Source organism: Choloepus didactylus, chromosome 9 (assembly GCF_015220235.1).
Source record: "Choloepus didactylus isolate mChoDid1 chromosome 9, mChoDid1.pri, whole genome shotgun sequence".
Classification (NCBI taxonomy): Eukaryota; Metazoa; Chordata; class Mammalia; order Pilosa; family Megalonychidae; genus Choloepus; species Choloepus didactylus.
The window spans coordinates 40,012,638-40,031,662 of NC_051315.1; the positions used below are offsets into that span (position 1 = coordinate 40,012,638).

General features: G+C 33.8%; 1 protein-coding gene across 4 annotated transcripts in view; it reads right to left on the reverse strand.

The window, feature by feature from the left end:
• Positions 1–478: 478 nt before the first annotated feature.
• Positions 479–19,025, reverse strand: part of ARL5A (ADP ribosylation factor like GTPase 5A) — a 32,367-nt gene continuing 13,820 nt past the window's right edge. For 3 of the 4 annotated variants that reach the window (XM_037849294.1, XM_037849296.1, XM_037849297.1), the window contains 5 exons: positions 15,477–15,537; positions 14,859–15,006; positions 13,155–13,238; positions 7,870–8,021; positions 3,918–4,894 (listed from right to left, as the gene is read on the reverse strand). In XM_037849294.1, coding sequence (XP_037705222.1) covers positions 4,846–4,894; positions 7,870–8,021; positions 13,155–13,238; positions 14,859–15,006; positions 15,477–15,537 — 494 coding nt within the window. In that variant the 3' untranslated portion in view covers positions 3,918–4,845. Of the gene's footprint in view, positions 2,278–3,917; positions 4,895–7,869; positions 8,022–13,154; positions 13,239–14,858; positions 15,007–15,476; positions 15,538–19,025 lie in introns of those variants that run through there. The other variant, XR_005218772.1, reaches the window with a different exon arrangement.

Here is a 19,025-nt window from a genome sequence, read left to right on the forward strand (position 1 = left end):
CACTCTAAGGTCAGTGAAAAAATTCGGAACAATAAGTGAGAAATATAATAGAATTCTATCAAATATTTTGATTTTTAAATAGAATCTAACAAAGAGGAGGGATTTTGTCACACACAAATGAAATGACTCAACATCTAAATGTGACACTTGAAATTACTAAACACTAAGAATGAGGAGAATTAAGAGGCTACTCTTATGCAAGCAACAAACTTTTATTTTATTACACAGAAAATTATCTGTGTATTTAAAGCTACTTAAAAAAAAAAAAATACAGGAATAGAGTTCAGCTTTCTAGTCTCTGCCAGGATCATGGAATATTTGTATTAGGAAAGAGAGCAAACTGGTTTCAACCTGCTCCCTTAAACTGATTTCTTGATGTTATAATGGATATCTTCAACTTCAAAGCTTTTATTCAGATAAAGTATGAATTGTGACCTAGAAACCCTTAGGGCTGTGTCAGTAAGCAAAGCACATACAATACTATAGAAAACACATATAATTTATTAGATGGACTCAAAAATCATCACAAATCAATTTTAGGCACTTCTTGAGTACAGACTACAGGAATTTTCTACCAAAGAACAGTGTAACTAGCAGGCAACACCATAAAGATTTAAAGTTTGGTTTTTAGAACAATAAATAAGGCCAGACAACTGAAAAGATTGCATAACTAACCCAACTGCATCCTGTTACATTTTTTGTAATTCCACATACAATTATAGGGTTTAGTAGAAAGTCAACTTTTAGCATCCAACGTTTTAAATCCTGACTCCCTTTCCTTTATTCCACATGATGGTCTTAAAACAATCTATCATACCTTCTTTGGGGCAGCATGATATAGTTTTATTTTTGTACAAGTAGAGCTTTAAAGAAGTATTTTCTATATTACACCTGCATCTACAAAGAGTAAATACATGATAGCTGACTATTTTGATGTCTTATAAAGCCCATTTCAACAGGTCTATTTTGTAAAAATAGGCTTCTTATTACTAATTTCCCTAGGCAACTAACTAATGTTTATCCTTGTTCTTTAAGTAAACATCAGGAAAGAATGGCATGTGGGCAACAGTTTTTAAAGATTTCTTTAGGTTAAACACAACATATAAATCTGGTTTGGTATCTTTTTAACAGTTTAAACTGTTCGTATTGGTATTCTTCAAAATGCAGCCCATTCTTGGTAATGGAAAGATAATACACTTATTACTTAATCCCCTTTGTGCCTAAATAGTAGGTCAAAGAGCTGGCAGAGTCTGGGTAGTTCTCTTATTTTTCCGAATCTACTTCTTAGCATATGAGGCTAAAATTAAGAAGCTTTAAAACATCAAAAGGATTTTGCTACTACTGTCATGTATATACTGCTCAAAAAGCAAACTTGTGACAATGCTCATGAGTGACCAAAGTCCAAATCAATGAATCAAGCCAGTGTTGGGAAGATAGGAAGAACTGGAGAACCTACGTAGAAACTAGTGGTTTGGGAAACAATGGGTATAGTCAAAGTTAAGAATACCCCCAGGACTGATATGACATGTCTTCATTGATGGTGAATGAAAATACAGGAGAGCAAGGGATACCTGAAGCAAGGAAAGAAGTTTGGGTTTATTTAGACAGCAAGAGGGGTCAAAGTTAAGTCATGTGAAGAAAACTTGTCTCGATCCAGCTTTGTAAAAGGGACTGATGTAAGGATACAACTGGGCAATTGAGAGATGACCCCAAATTCCACAGATAATTTACAATGTGCTGCTTACTCCTCTATATACAAAGTTAAACAAACTACAGATATATTCCTAAAAATGCCTGCAGAGAAAACTAGAAAGTAATCTAGCTTTTCTATTTACACTAATATAAACAGATTTTGAGGTTGTCTGTACTGTATGTGGTTGCTGTAGTCACAGCAAGAAATGTAAGAGGGGACAAGAGTCCCACTTCTAGGCATCTTAATACTATACACTCAGATGAAAAGGAAAAGAAAATCTCAGGGACTTCGTGCCTTTCCTTGAGCTTTCTGCACTTCTGTGATCTCTACTGTCAACTACCTACTAGGTACTTCTTAAAGGCCAGAAAAACTCGTCTATTTCATGTCACACTTCTAAAATCACCACAAATATCTGTACTAAAAATGTCAGCCTACAGTGCTAAAGCACTTTTTTTTTATTCTTAAGGCAAAATATCATATAAGATGAGGACTTCCCGACCCACTCCCTGCTCCCAACTCACCTGCCTTCATTGTATTCTCTGGCCATTGTGAGGGCCAAGATGTGCTGGGAAACTGAAAGAGAACTGAAAATTTCAGAGTCCTCAATACAATGTGTAAGATATAATTTATAAATGCTATTATGACAAAATTAAAAATATTTAAATGCTAACAGAGACTTTTACCAAGATATAAAGAGAAGCTATACTACTTTCAAAATTGGTATCAAAAAACAGGTTAAATACAGCCACATGTACAGAGGTATGAAGCTTTGTTCTTTTCAAAACTGAGAATGACCCTAAATAAAATGTTTGTTTACACACAGAAGTGGCATATTTAAAAACCAAAAGCATTATCCTTTGCTTAATTCCATTTATACTACGTATAAATTGCCCCTATGACTATTCATGAGCCTCTTCAACTTCTTTGGAAGTAATACTGTTAAAATGATTTGATATTTTCATAATTGATTAAATCTTTTTTTTTCTCCCAGCTTTAATTTTTTTTTATGTACAAGAACATAAGCACCATCTTATTTCTAATGCTTAGCCCAGAAGGTAGAAAACAACAAAAAAAATTAAGTTTTATAAATGTAGTAAAAGATTCCATGCATTCTCAGGATGCCATATCAACAATTCAACACTAAACCTACAGTTGCAATGTAGTGCATGCTTTAAACATCCAATTAATAATAAACTTCAGCCAACACCTTGATGATATGGGAATGTGCTCTTTTACTGAAATGAGGTGGCTGCCAAAGGACTAAATGCATGATTATTGAAATTGAAAGATAGAAAGGGCAAAAAGTATGGATTTGTTGGGCTACTTTATAGAATATTTGTCTATGATAAAACTGTAGCATCTACAAAACAGATTTGGGTTTTTAAGGGAATTTTTAATATACAAGTAATTTCTTATGGTGATTAGAAAGTTTTGAGAACATATGAATAAATAAAGCTTAGTAGTTTAGGATTTACTTTTGTAAAAGCATGTTGACAAATATCAAAATGTTATACATGCACATTAAACATCATAATATGAATCTAAAACACAAAACATCCAATGTGGAACACTGATTTGTCATGTCTGACTTGGATTTAGATGCTGTTTTATTTTATTGAAATGAACTTCCAAAATTTTGTCAATGCTTATAGAATGTACTATTATTTCTCACTTAAAACCTTCAGGAAATCCAAAAGTAGTCATTTTTCTTCTTGAATATTCTAAAACATGTCAGTTTGAATTAGCCTTCAGATTTTCAGGGCATAAATGAGATGCAAGTAAGAGTACCCAGAATATATTTTAACACATTTATGATAAATTTACAGTATGACAGAAATACCTTCAACTTTCAGATAATGAAAAAAAAATACCTTAAGTAAACATAAAAGTTATGACAGGTCAAGTTACTTCTTAGTGAAAATGATACATCACATCAATCAATTTTTATACGAAATTCTTAATTAAAAGCATTCAAAAAACATCTGCCTCTTCTAATTGTCAAACTGTGTTCATGTGGTCGAAGATGATACAAGACAACAGAAATAAAATATGTCAAACTATTCCAATTCCTAAAATTAGAAATATGAAATTATTGTTGTTGCTTAGAAAATATGCTTCACTTTTCATCCGAAATTTACTTTAAATGCTCAACATATAAGTTAATACCAAAAAATATTCTATTACTTCTCTGGATAGACATGTTTCACAAAACATTTTCAATTAATGTTGAAAAAAATTACTTGATAATTTTAATCACAAGTAATGACTGATGAGTGGATCAACAATTTATTCATTAATATAGATGGCATACGGACCTATACACGGAATGATCTGATAATTATTCGCCATGTAATTCTGCCCATTAGAAATACTTAAGCCAAGAATTTGATATAAGTTCCATTCAGTTTCAGTATATGTTTCCGTGTGATTTGATCAACAAAAAAATATGTACTCAACATCAAGTTTTTTTCCTTTTTCTTTCTTCCTTTCTTTTTTGTTTTAAGAGCAGTTCAATGATTTGGGGGTTGGTTATTACAATACAGAGAACCTAAGGGTGAAAGTACAAAATGGCACTTAACACCAATGCCAGTACTCATCACATATGGTTACAACTAAGGATAAATTAATTTTCGTGTTACTCACTTTTTTTGAGAACATAAATCAAAGCCATTAACTCAAACTTGAGGTATATACACAATACATACACAACATAATGCAAAATACTTTTCATAGGTAACACTACACATTAAAATATTGGGAACTGAATATCTGTGCTGATTTGTACTGCGACTTATTAGAACAAGAAGAGAACAACATTCAACTAGGGAGGTTTATACTGACAATAAAGGTCTTAAATGTCTTCCTTCTTTTATACTTACCACAGGCTACACAATGTCCTGAGAGGGGTCATTTTCATTATGAGAAAAATGTCAGTCACAGCTTTAAGATTTAACTTTGGAAGGAACTAATGAGAAAGCCAATTGGAAGGTGAGACTTCATCTTTGTTTTCAAATAAGTGGTCTTAATTTTTCTTCTTATAGAAAAAGTTTAAATCAGTTTATTATAAATATATCTAAACCATTAATTTTTGCAGCTTTCAGGAAAAGTCCAGCACTTCGTTTACACAGTCTATGCGAAGAGGTCAGCAGAGATCATCTAATCTTAAGTCGTGACATCATCCATTCAAGTCCTTGGCACAGTCTATAAAGAGAATCAAATAATTTTATTAAATTCTGAACTGAAAATCTATGAACAGCAAATTAAAAGAACATATTATTTTTCATTCACTTAAATGTCAATGATTTAAAAACCAATAATATTCACTATGCTGGCGCTGATTTAGTGAAACCATACTCTCATATTTGCCCACAGTACATCCGTGTCTTTTTGGTTCTCTGTTGTATCTCTAGTGTCTAGAATTCTGCCTGACATACAAAAGGAGCTCAATAATTGACAATAAATTACTATAAATGGCAATTTGGCAATATGTAATAAAAAGATTTAAAATATCAATATTCTTTACCTTTTTTTTTTTACTTTTAAAAATGTATCCTAAAAAAATAATCAGAGACGTACATAAATTTATGTATATGGCTGTTCATTCAAGCATCAAAATAGGAAAAAAAGTAGAGTTTAAACGTCTAGAAACAGAGAAAAAATTTAATAAATTATGGAACATTCATATGATGGAATATTAAAAACTTACCTTTCAAAGACTTTCTTATATGAAAAAATGCTCATAATATAAATGAAATAAAAATGGCAGAACAGTAAAACTAAATATATGTCGGGTGGTTAAAACAAAGTATATACATAATATCTATGTTACATCTGTATACTTAAAAATTTGCAGAAATAAAGTATTTCACTTTACTTATACCAGTTATAGCTAAAATACGGTTAATTGAACATAATCCAAAATACAGACAGGTATGTTCATTGTGGTAAAAGAAACAAAATGTTTAGTAAGAGGGAGAGGTTTACACATATTATGTTACAATAAAATGAAGGATTATTATTAAGGAGTAACTATAATCTATCAGAAGCTTTTATAGATATGAGAAACTATGCTATGATGTTAAAATTTTAAAAAATTGGAGTTACATAGTTTTATGAAAACATGACTCCAATAATGTAAAAGACACACACAAGAGATGGTGACTAGGTAAATAAATGGTTTCCCTGTTACTAGATTCCTTACTTTTAAGCTACTGATAGAAAATAATATAAAATAATTAAAATAATAAATGAATAGATTATTTAACTCCAAACTGTGAAATGAGTAGTAGCAAACTAGAAACTGTGCTAAGCACTTTTCCATACATTATCTTAATTAATCTCCACAACACTGAGACTGGAGTCATTCCTGTAACACAGAGGAAGCCCAGGCTTTGAGAGGTTCACAAATGGCAGAGGTGAGAGACCAAATCAGACCTAACTCCAAAGTTGATATCTCCAATCCAATGAACCAAAATGCTGACCAATACTAAAGCCAAGAATTTAGACAAAGGGGACCCAACCGCAGAAGGAAATTAGAACATTTCACCAAACCCAAACACTTCCATTTGTTAAGAGCTGCAAACGGAAGCCCCAAAGAACCAAGAGTTGAAAAGATACTATCATCTATTAATTTCCTTTTTAAAATTAAATTGTCAGTTAATATCTGTCCTAATGATACATTTTCCACAATTATTCAATTATCAAAATATATAAATTAAATCTTATGTCAATCCTAGATGACTTGTCTTTATTGCTAAATTAGTAACATAATCAGTGGTTTTGCTTAGAGATCTCTGATAGATCTATTTATACATGTATCTCAGAACATGTATTAGATTAAACTATTTGACAAAAGAAAATGTAACAGACAAAATATTTTTACTTAAATGACTATAGGGACAACTGGTATTATCTATGACCCTTTAAAATGAACAAATTTGCTTTTTTAATGTTCCAATGATGCTCTTCAAATTGTTATCATTGGGTAAAAGTACCTTCTATTTCATTGAGTAAGATTTGGCTTCAATGGTTCCTTATATTGGTTTACCCTTTGCCACAGTCTTGAAAGGAATGGAATTTCTCCCACATTCCCTTAACTAACTCATCTATCTATACCTCAAGCTTCTGCCCTGTCTTAACACCTGAAAAACCTTAACCAAAATTTAGGATCTCTATTTAGAATGCTTTAACTTTAGTTTAATTCTTTTTTCCTGTACTTTAACACATATACAACAAAAACTTTACTTTACCTTGCTCCTCCTTTTAGCTTTGTAGCCCATTTCCAACCTCCTCTATTTCATCTCTCCTTCCTCTTCCTGCCAAACTTAAGAGTTTACACTTGCATTTTGTTTCCTAACATCCATTTCATCTTTAAACTGCACTTACCCCATGTCCATTTCCCAATACATGGAATTTGCTTCTGACCCAACTGCTTGATTGAATTTACTCATTTATAATTAAACTCAATGGTACTTGCTCCATCCTCCTGGTCCTTGACCTTACAATGCTGACCACTAAGACCTCCTTCTTGAAATCCTTTCATATCCGGGCACTAGACAAGGGCAAAATCCTACTGTAGGCACCTACCTCTTTTCCAACACCTCTCATTCCAGAACGAAAGAACCTCATGCCACACTTTCCCCAATTCTAAATTCTAAATGCAACAACTCTCTCTTGACAAGACTGGTGACAAGAGAAGTACCCCTAAACTAACTTCACATATGAATCTTCTTCTATTTAGGCTTCTTTATGGACAAAATGTGAATTAAAAACAATTGGTCTACTGGTCTTTAGGAGGATTAAATGACATGTTGTATGGAAAGCACTCAAGACACAGGACATGCTCATCAAATATTAGTTCCTTTCTTACAATGTAAGTCCCACCACCATCCTAAGAAGTATTTCCTGATTTCTCCAGCTCTCAATGACACTCCCATTTCTCTGAGCTCCTACAATAACTATAACATCTATATTCTCACATGTATTAGTTCAGTATGTCTTATGTGTATTATGTGTATGCTGCATGTTTTACACTTTACAGACTGTAGACATGGACTGTGCCTCACATATATCCTACAAGGCTTTTGTACATGGTAGGCTTACATTATGTATTGATTTTAAGAAGAAATGCATGTGTCTAAGCTAAATACAAGTTATCCAAGAGGAAGAATTCTTACCCCTCGCCTGTAAGAGCACAGCATGCCTGGATATGCCACTGGTGATCTTTAATAGAAGTTAGTTTCAAAAACTGGGAGATTTCTGCTACAGTCATACATTCTTTAACATCTTGTTTATTAGCAAAAATCAGCAATCCAGCTTTTCTTAGGTCCTATAAAAGTAAACAAAACTGTAAAGGCCGGTGCATTTCTCCATAAATTTTATGACTTGAGAATATTTTTCAAAATCTTGGTAACTTAGAATTTCTGAAATACTCAACATAAAAGCATCTCACAGCCCATATATTGATAGACAATAATCTTAATGCAGAACTGCCTATATATTTTAAATGAATAAATGAATGCTTGTATGGATTTACATATTTTTTATAGTCCCAAATTACACCCTAACCACCTCACCTCAAAGAGCTGCTGTGAAGGACATGAGAAAATTCTTGTAGAAAGTACAACAATCTATATAAAAAGTGTAGCTATTTCAAAATCTGCTAAAGGAAGATCTCTTCCATTTTCGCCACTACTAACCCACTTTAGGCTGAGATTACTGCAATAGTTTCCTAGCTGGTGCAGGTCTCAACCTGGGGCCAGTTGTACAGAATTTGCTCCTAAAATTCAAGGCTCCACTTGTTCCTGTCTTGTACACTGTCAATCATGTTAAATCTTGCAGAAATGACATATTTATCATATATACACCTTTCCTCCAATCAACTCCCCTTTAGCGTGACACTCAGAGCTTTCCAAAATCCTACCCCAACCTATCCTTTTTTGTCTTATATCACTCTCTATAGAAATACTCTGCTATAATATGCAATCTAGCTATTGTTCTCAAAACAGTTTTAGGCATTCCCATCTCTGTATTGTTCAAATCATTTCTTCTGCATACATTCCCTTCCCTCCAATCTTCTAAAGCAGGCTTTCTCAGTCAGGGTCCTACAAGAGAATTAAACTCTACAGAAAATGAGTTGAGTGACTGTATTGTAAGTCTTTCAACAATATACATAGCTAGTACCTTCTAGGCACATAAGAAGTTAATTCATTACATACAATGTACACTTTAGGGTTTTAGGTCTTAATTTTCAGTTGAGAATGGCTATCATAAATCAATTCTATTCATCCTCCAAGGCTTAGCTCTTCTATCTTTGTCCATGGAGAATCCTTAGTTTTGAATATGTCTGATGGGGCCATCTTGCATTGACATTAAACTTACCAAATTCTCCCAATTAGATAGTAAATTCTACCACTTCTACACTAAGACTTCGAGGCAAGTTATTTAACCTCTCTGAATTTGTTTTCAAAACTAGCATTTATTTAGTGTCTAGTATGAGCAAGAGACCCATCACACTAACCATTTTCCAAATATAATCTCGCTAATCCTCACAAGATTTCTATAAGGTAGGCTTTACTATTCCCACTTTACAGATGAGGAAACTAAGATTCAGAGACTAAGTAACTGATACAAGGTCATACAGCTACTCAGTAAGAGTCAGGTTTGAGCGGAGATCTTTCCAGTGTAGCTCCTGTCCCTCATCTGTGAAATGTTGAGCTCACCATCAACCTACTTTCTGGGGATGTGGTTTGAATGAATGAGTTACTACATATAAAACACTTGGTTCCGTGCCTGGCTTATGGTGATAGTTCAGCAAATGTCAGTTCACTTATTGCCCTGAAGGCGAGAATCAGTCATCCTTAGGCATACCCCATGATGACTAGTATAATGCTTTACCCAAAAAACAGGTCAAAGGTTTCTTAGTCTCTTCCCCCGGCCACCCTCCTATACCTTTAAAGTCAAGGAATTTCTTGATAATCTATTAAGAGTTATGGTACTTTTTCCAATAAAAATGTACATTTGAATATATACAAAAATAAGTTTACATACAATTTTATGAGATTAATACACACCCTAAAGCCCATTCATAGATCCTGAGTTAAGAATCCATGAAAGATGGACTCAACCAGTGGATTAAATGCTCATAAATATGTGGCCTATAAATATTAAGAGAAACTGAGAAAGCTCAGGTTTTGGCACTATGTTTGCAAATTTTCTCAACTGCATTGAATCCCATCTCTCTTATTAGGGATTTTAGTGAGATATCTGGGGTTTCAATAATGTGTGCATGTGTGTGTCTGAAGCAAGAAAAGTCTTCAGTAGGTACAAAATGACATTAGTCCACACTGTTTTACTCTTGTTAGAATAGTTTTGATGATTTTTTGATTCTTTTTCATATAAATAAAAAATGTAAATAGGAAATGTCTTATTTGGTTAAAAGGAGTTATGTTTTATATAACAGTCAGAATGACTTTTACTTACAGTGACCTCTGCAGGAGGGCAGGTATTAACGCTACCACAGATAATGATATAATTACCTGACTAGCATGGTCAGAAAAGGACACTGCTAGAATGTTAACAGTTTTAAGATTTCATGTCATCTAGCTTTACTTACACTTCAGCTCATCTCTCTTTATAAAAGGCAAAACTTTGAAGGGACAGACTATAAACTAGTGCAAAAATATTTATCAGTAAGGATACAAATATTTTTTCCTTATCTTAAATGGAAAATACATGATTATCAATAGTTGATATGTGGCTGGGTCACTGAGTAGGTGAACTTTCCATGGGATTTAATTACTATCTTCCAGGTTTCAATATCTCTTGCTAGTGTGTGTTGAAGTCTTTTATTTAATTCAGGTTTGATAATACTGACATGTTCAAAGAACAAACTTCTGATATTAGAAATACTTGGTACCAAGTTAGGACACATTATTTATGCTATTTTCTTTGTAAATGATTTGTATTCATAACTTGTAGTAGTGAAATTATTTGGGTGAGTCCCAGAACAGAAAATTGGAAACACAAACATAAAGCTATTTATTGAAAGATCTTAAAATAAAATCCCATATTGAATATAATTTTTTTCTAGACCTCACAAGCAGGAACATTTGGGGGGGGGGCAGTTCTTGGTTTAAAAATAATAAAACAACAGCAATTTAAAAATATTTAGGAGGACAGGAAAGAAACTCTGCCTTCGTTTTTATTACAGAAACTCGGAAGCAAATATCCATGATATGGATAAGATAATGAATGAAAACAGATAGATTAAGTTTGTTTATAAACTTGACTTAACAAGGCATCAAAGTATAAGGTGAAAAATAGTGATTTTTCTGTACGTAAGCCATTTTAAACACTTTGAAAAACATTATACTACAAAATGGAGACTCATTCATAAGGGTCTAAAATATATTTTAGTTTTTAATCAAAGAGAAGAATAACAGTAATGCAAGACACATTTACTTAGTATCTTCTATATGCCAGATAAAGTTGTCAATTTGTTTTTCAAATCTTCATTTGGGAAGGTAATTCCTAGAACCTGAGTCATCCTGAATAAAAATTTCACGTATACTTTTGTGTTTGGACCATTTAAAAATTTATGAGTTTCAAAGATTTGGACTTCACTTACGATGAAATTTTGAGAAATATTTTAAAACTTTTTATAGTTTTGCACTTTGTAATACATGTAATGAACCATTCTCAGTGATAACGATAATAAGCTCTTGTTTATCGCAGCACATATGAAACATCAGACTGATCCCATGTCTAAATTTGCTTTTCATTCAAATAGATTGTTCCTTTAATCCATTTGTCTCTATCCAGAACTGCCTATTTGGCTCTTCCTAACCCTCCTTAGTGTCTAGCTCCCAACTTCATCTGCAATTCCTTTCTTCTCTGGTAGTCTCACTATTCCATTTCCTTTCCCTTCCCAGTTAATCCCTATGTATGTCTTTTTCTTTTTTGTTCCTAGCCAAGAACATGAGTTCTTAACTGAGAATGCTTAAGTGCAAATCCGGGACCTTACAAGCCTGGTCATATCACAATCTTTCTGGGCCTGTTTCCTCATCTGTAACAGATGAGGCTAAGTATAATTTGGCCTAATCTGTAACAGATGTTAATTTGGCCTCATCTCTAACAGATGAGGCCAAATTAATGCCTCTAGCTAGGAAAGTCTAAGGACATTGTTTTATCCCTACCTCTGTGCCCTTTACATACTCATGCAACAACATATTGATTAATAGAGTAAAAATCAAACAGTAAAGCTACCTATTACTGAGTTTAAAATACAGCTAAAAGACAAACACATTTGAATCTTATTTTTCTTTTTCCAAAGCCTTCATAAAGCAACAATAAAACAATCCTTTGGTATAAACTGAAGAATGATGCATTTTAATAAAATACAAAGGGGAAAAGAAAAAAAAATCCTTAGTCTTCTGCCTCCTTTATAGTTTATTGGCTTGTTTTCCAAACTAGAAATGGAAATAAATAAATGAATGCCCAATGCCAAGATGCATTTTTTTAAAACCCCAGGAGATCTAACACTGTTGCCAGGATCAAAGTTCATAATAGGGAAAGGTACATCTTGGTGGGTGTGATCACCATAAGAAATACGAGGAACCTCAATTTACCTAACTACCTTACTGGATTTTCCTAAAGTCTTAAAAGGTTACCTGGAAAATGCCAAATGCAAGTCTTAAAGCAAATCATCAAACCAATATTAAAATTAATGTCAGATTTTGTTAAACACATTCCAATTTTCTTAAGCTTTACTAAAATTCTACTAAACGTAAAAATTATACTCTATTCATCTAAAAACTTTTCCAGTTCCAAGCACAAATAAGAATCGAGAATAAAAGGCAATAAAAGGCATTAAAATAATCTATCGTCACTATAGTAATTATTTTATGATTTTATAGTCTCTTTTATTATTACTAAGTTGATTATATTATTCAGTTTATTCAACTTTTAAATCATGCTACCAGTATTATTTTTTAAGAGCTAAGAAAATGTGGCTAGTCATACAGTTTTGTTTAGTCAAAGGGGCAACATCAAGGAAACCTAAGAGCAACACTTAAATGTTAGTCTGATAACTGAGTAACAATTAAGACTTGCTATACACCTAGGTACTTTTAAATCTCATTTCAGGTATTATTCTTCTGTACAAATTAATCTATTCAAACCAAAATGAAAGCCACATATAGGAATTCTTTTTGCCCAGGTAAACTTCTAGACCAAATTCATCTAGGATAAGTGAAATAAAGTTCTACAACTGACTTCACAACCTTCCGGTTGCTTTCAGAAACACTTCCAATTTGGGAAGTGTCAAAATAATAAAGCAGGCATGGCCAGCAGATACGTAATTTTTAAAAAAATTCAAAATAGATACTAGCCTCATGCAAAAGTAGCAAGAATAAATGTGATACAAACACCCCCACAACTCTAATGCAAAAACACTACTTACCTCATGCGCTAACATTTTATACAGCTCTTCTTTAGTTACAGAAATCCTTTCTCTGTCTGTACTGTCCACAACAACTATTACAAACTAAAATAATTACAAAACAAAATCATTAGTGATCACATATTTTGGTATTTGTGAAATTTATAAAGTGCTTATGTGATTTATAAGCTACAAATATCAAGAAATTAGAATCTTATAGCATTGTTGGAAAACCAGATATCTACTGAACATTGTTAAACCTAAAGGTCTGATTCATTTCTAACTCAAATATATTTAAAGAGAAAATATGCTAATATTCTAACCAAACTGTAACAGACATTTGTTTTCTAAATTAGTATCTTGAATTCTAAGGGGACCATCATCTATTTTGCACTATAAATATATAAAAAATACATTATGGCCCTAAATTCAAGTTATTTTTAGGCAGATATTACTAATTAATATCAACTTCAAAACCAAAAGGGCATGTGTATATGGGAGGAGATTAATGTAATAAACTAATTTTTTTAAAAATCAACAAAAGAACATTCTAAAATCATGTTCTCTGCTTTATACAAATGGCACCTGCTACCTGCAAGCACAGCTCTATCCTGAACTGACAGTGAGGCTGGTTATTAGAAGATGTGATGAAAGACAGGCAAAGAAGCGTACAGGGTTCAGTTACACTGCCGTCTTCTTTACAGTAAAGCAGGAGGGAAACAGCAGCAGCCATAAAATTAACTTACACACTTATGGAATTTGCAATGCCCAAGCTTATTTTGACTGCCTATCATTAACATACAATATTTATTTTTTAGGACTAATTTTAAATTTCCAAATAAGCCACTGTGATTTTTAGGGTCCTTTCAATTCTTCTAATTTCATCAACCATAAAGCAGACAGATAAGAGAATCGTGTCTTCTCTTACTTGTTAGCTTACTGTTAGATAGTTTATTACTGTAAGACTACTGTTTTCTATTAAAGCTGTTAGGTTTTCAAAGTGTTGCCATGATTTTTATACCTGCACCTTTATATACAGGAGTACTAACCATATATACCTTTCCTTCCCCCCAAAACATGATCAAATGCTTAATGAAGTGTTGGGGGATCAGTTCATTAGAGAGAATCTAAACAGTCATTTTTATATATGTTAGGAGATGTCTTATTAACTTATAATCAGCACTACAAAAACAGTTGTAGTGTTTCAACTACAAGTTTCAATTCAGAAGGTCTATACAATGAAGCTTTCAAATGTCACAAGTCCAAAATTTTCTCTTAGGAAATAACATGTAAATAAAAACAAATGATTATGCCTAAATTGCATTATAACCAAAAGAAAATGCACAGTAAAACTTTGGCCAGGGTCAAACTACCAAAGCTCTCTCATTTAACTCTCCACCCCCCACCAAACATAAATAGTAAGAAAGAAATAAAATTACAAACTGTGAGACAGAATTCAAATAAAAACAATTCCTTAAGATGAGTACTGGGATCAATGTATAATCAGACTAATCAATCACCTTCTCCCTATAGCTGTTCAATGAGAGCGGATATACAAAACAATGACCCTGAAACAGGGAATCAAAGATTCTACTATGCTTGAACTCTACTTATATTAACCTGCTGTGGTATTTCAAGGGGATTAACAAATATAAGGGTTATAATCTAGAAAGAGTTTCCCAAGCATTCTGTTCACAGAAGTTTTAGTATATTATGAAACATTACCTCAGTGTTAGTATAGTAAGTGTTCCAGGAAGAACGAAGAGATTCTTGACCACCAATATCCCACATTAGGAAACGTGTATTATTAATGACTATCTCTTCTACATTACTTCCTATTGTAGGGGATGTATGTACAACTTCATTCATAGAACTGAAAAGACAGGAAGTTCATATATATTATAATTAGCAAGGAAGCTAGCTTGTTTGAACAATGTTTTCAATCAAGAGACAAATCAGCCTGACCTACTTCTATATTTTATACCCTTTTCTACTAGCTCGTAACAAGAGAGTTAAGGATTTAAACAGAGGTAGAACTAGGTAGTGGATTATCTGGAATACTCCAGATTCTTTCAGGAAACCATAAAAACAAATGTTTTTCTACTGTCTACAACTGAAAAAGCTTTAGTGCAAAACAATTCAACGACATGTTCAATGTCATATAAATTTCTAGCTCTCCAGGAACAGTTGCTTAAATTTGGCTCCTGGTTTATGGCTGGCCTGCTTTCTTATAGAATAACTTAAGGTCCCATATAACCTTTTATTGCCTCTGTTAATCAAAGATCACCCAAACAAAGTAACTAGAAACAACAAAATAATTTTTAGAAAGTAGTTAATACTTACAATTGGTAAAGGATGGTAGTTTTCCCTGCATTATCCAGCCCAACAATGATAACTTTGTGCTCTGAAATAAAGAAAATACCAGTAAATTACTAATTATAAATAAAAATAAAAACATTCTGTTTCACCCATTCCTTCTATCTGCAACATAATTCACTGTATGCCACTTTATACATTCTTAGAACTCAAAAACATCTTAGCAAGACCAGCAAGAAGTGTGGCAATATTTTCACCCACTGCCCCACCCAAGCCCCAATTCTACATAAAAATACTTGAATACTTCCACCTTCCTCTTTAAGAAGCCCGAGGTGCCATATTCTTTCTGATCTTCTCCTATAGAGGCCTACTCTCAGTAAAGTACATCACATGTAATCATGATGATTTGCAAATAATTTAAGGTTGTAATTGCTTTATGTTGGATATAACAACTGAAGTTCTCAGGAATTTTAGGCATGAACTGGGTGTATATATGTGGTGTGGGGTCAGGTAGCATACAGCCAGGCTCCATTACAAATAAGCAATATAAGTAGATTTAAGCCATAGGGTCATTTTAATATGACACTCTCTGGATGTGACAAAGAAATCCAAAGACCTACAGCTGTGGTGGCAGTGACCCCCTCACCTGATTTCCTTTGTATTACTTTCTCCTACTTGTCTTCCTCTGTCTCTTACTGGTCATTCGGTCTCCCACCCCCCATCCCCAACTCATTTTCATTGGGTCTTCCTTCATTCACCCTCTTTATACTTTGGTAAGACTCACTTAGGATCCATCTATTTCCTGGCTATTTATCACCTATTCCCAAGGACAGCACAATGTGTGGAGGAATCTAGTCTCAAAAGATGGTCCCCAGGTATTTATGCCCTTGTATAGTTCCGTCCCCTTGACTTTGGGGCCGGCCCTGTGTCACACTTTTTTTTTTTTAATTGCGATTGTTCACATACCATACAATTATTCAAAGATCCAAAGTATACAATCAGTTGCCCACAGGACCATCATACAGCTGTGTATCCATCACAATTTTTTTTTTCAATTCTTAGAACATTTTCATTACACCAGAAAAGAAATAAACACAAAAAAAGGAAACTCAAATCCTCCCCTATCCCAACCACCCCCCTTCCATTATTGATTCATAGTATTGGTATAGTACATTTGTTACTGTTGATGAAAGAATGTTACAATACTACTAACTGTAGTATATACTTTGCAATAGGTATATTTTTTTCCTCTATGCCCCTGTATTATTAACTTCTAGTTAAAGTGTCATACATTTGTTCCAGTTCATGAAGGAGACTTCTAATATTTATACAGTTAATCATGGACACTTGTCCACCACAAGATTCACTGTTTTACACATTCTCATCTTTTAACCTCCAACTTTCCTTCTGGTGACATACGTGACTGAACTTACCCTTTCCACCACCTCCACACATCATTCAGCATTGTTAGTTATTCTCACAACGTGCTACCATCACCTCTGTCCATTTCCAAAAGTTTAAGTTCACCCTAGTTGAACATTCTGCTCATAATAAGCAACCGCTCCCCATTCTTTAGCTTCATTCTATATTCTGGTAACTTATATTTCATGTCTATGAGTTTACATATTATAATTAGTTCCTATCAGTGAGACCCTGCAATATTTGTCCCTATGTGTCTGTCTTATTTCACTCAATATAGTGCCCTCAAGTTTCCTTCATCAACCCACTTTTTTTAAGATGGTTTTGTTCACACACCATACATTCCATCCTAAGTAAACTACTGATGGTTCCCTGTATAGTCATGTATTTATATATTCACCACCCTCATCACTATCTATCTAAGGACGTCTCCATTTCTTCCACACCGAAGGAGGAAGAGTCAAAGAAGGTAGAGAGACGAAAGAAAAAAAGAAAGAGAAAAACAAAACATGACAACTAGGAAGCACTAGGAAAGATAGCATTAAACTAAAGTAGAATACAGTGTCAGACAACATCACCAATGCCAGGAGTCCCATACATATTTCTCCCTTATGTCCCACTCTTATATGCATTTAGCTTTGGTATACTGCCTTTGTTACTTTAAAGGAAGCATAATACAATGTTTCTGTTAATAGTCTCTAGTTTGCATTCATTCTATTTCCCCCCCAATCCCACCCTATTTTTAACACCTTGCAATGTTGACATCCATTTGTTCTACCTCATGTAAAAATATATTTGTACATTTTATCACAATTGTTGAGCACTCTAGGTTTCACTGAGTTATACAGTACCAGTCTTCATCTTTCCTCTTTCCTTCCGGTGTCCCACATGCTCCTAACCTTCCTCTTTCAACCCTACTCACAGTCATCTTTGTTCAGTATACTTACATTGCTGTGCTACTCTCACTTCAAAACTGTGTTCCAAACCTCTCACTCCTGTCTTTTTCTATCCATCTGTAGTGCTCCCTTTAGTATTTCCTGTAGAGTAGGTATCTTGTTCACAAACTCTGCTATTGTCTGTTTGTCAGAGAATATTTTAAGCTCTCCCTCATATCTGAAGGACAGTTTTGCTGAATATAAGATTCTTGGTTGGTGGTTTTTCTCTTTCAGTATCTTAAATATATCATCCTACTTCCTTCTTGCCTCCATGGTGTCTATTGAAAAACCTGCACATAGTCTTAACAAGCTTCCTTTGTATGTGATAGATCACTTTTCTCTTGCTGCTTTCAGGATTCTCTCTTTATCTTTGACGTCTGATAATCTGATTATTAAGTGTCTTGGCATAGGCCTATTCAGATCTATTCTGTTTGGGGTATGCTGTGCTTCTTGGATCTATAATTTAATGTCTTTGATAAAAGATGGGAAATTTTCATTGATTATTTCTTCTATTATTGCTTCTGCCCCCTTTCCCTTCTCTTCTCCTTCTGGGACACCCATGACATATACATTCATGCATTTCATGTTGTCATTCAATTCCCTGAGCTGTGCTCACATTTTTCCATTCTTTTCCCTATCTGTTCTTTTGTGTGTAGGCTTTCAGGTGTTTTGTTCTCCAGTTCCTGAGTGTTTTCTTCTGCCTCTTGAGATCTGCTGTTATTTGTCTCCATTGTTTCTTTCATCTATTGTGTTGTGCCTTTCACTTCCATAGATTCTGCCAGTTGTTTTTTTGAACTTTTGATTTCTATCTTATGTACGCCCAGTGTTTTCATTATGTCTTTCATCTCTCTTGCCATATCTTCCCTAAACTTTTTGAATTGATTTAGCATTAGTTGTCTCAATTCCTGTATCTCAGTTGAAGTGAAAGTTTGTTCCTCTGACTGGACCATAACTTCATTTTTCTTAGTATAGGTTGTAGTTTTCTGTTGTCTAGGCATCTGGTTTCCTTGGTAACCTCAATCAGGTTTTCCTAGACCAGAACGGGTTCAGGTCACAGAAGGAGGCAATAGTATCAGGTTTCCCTGAGGGTGTGTCTTAGAAGACTGACACACTCTGTGAGGCCTCAAGCTGCTGTGCTTTTCTGCCTAGCAGGTGGTGCCTGTCAGACCCTCACTCCCGACTGGTGTAAGGAGGCGTGGCCCATGGCTGTTTACCCCCAGGT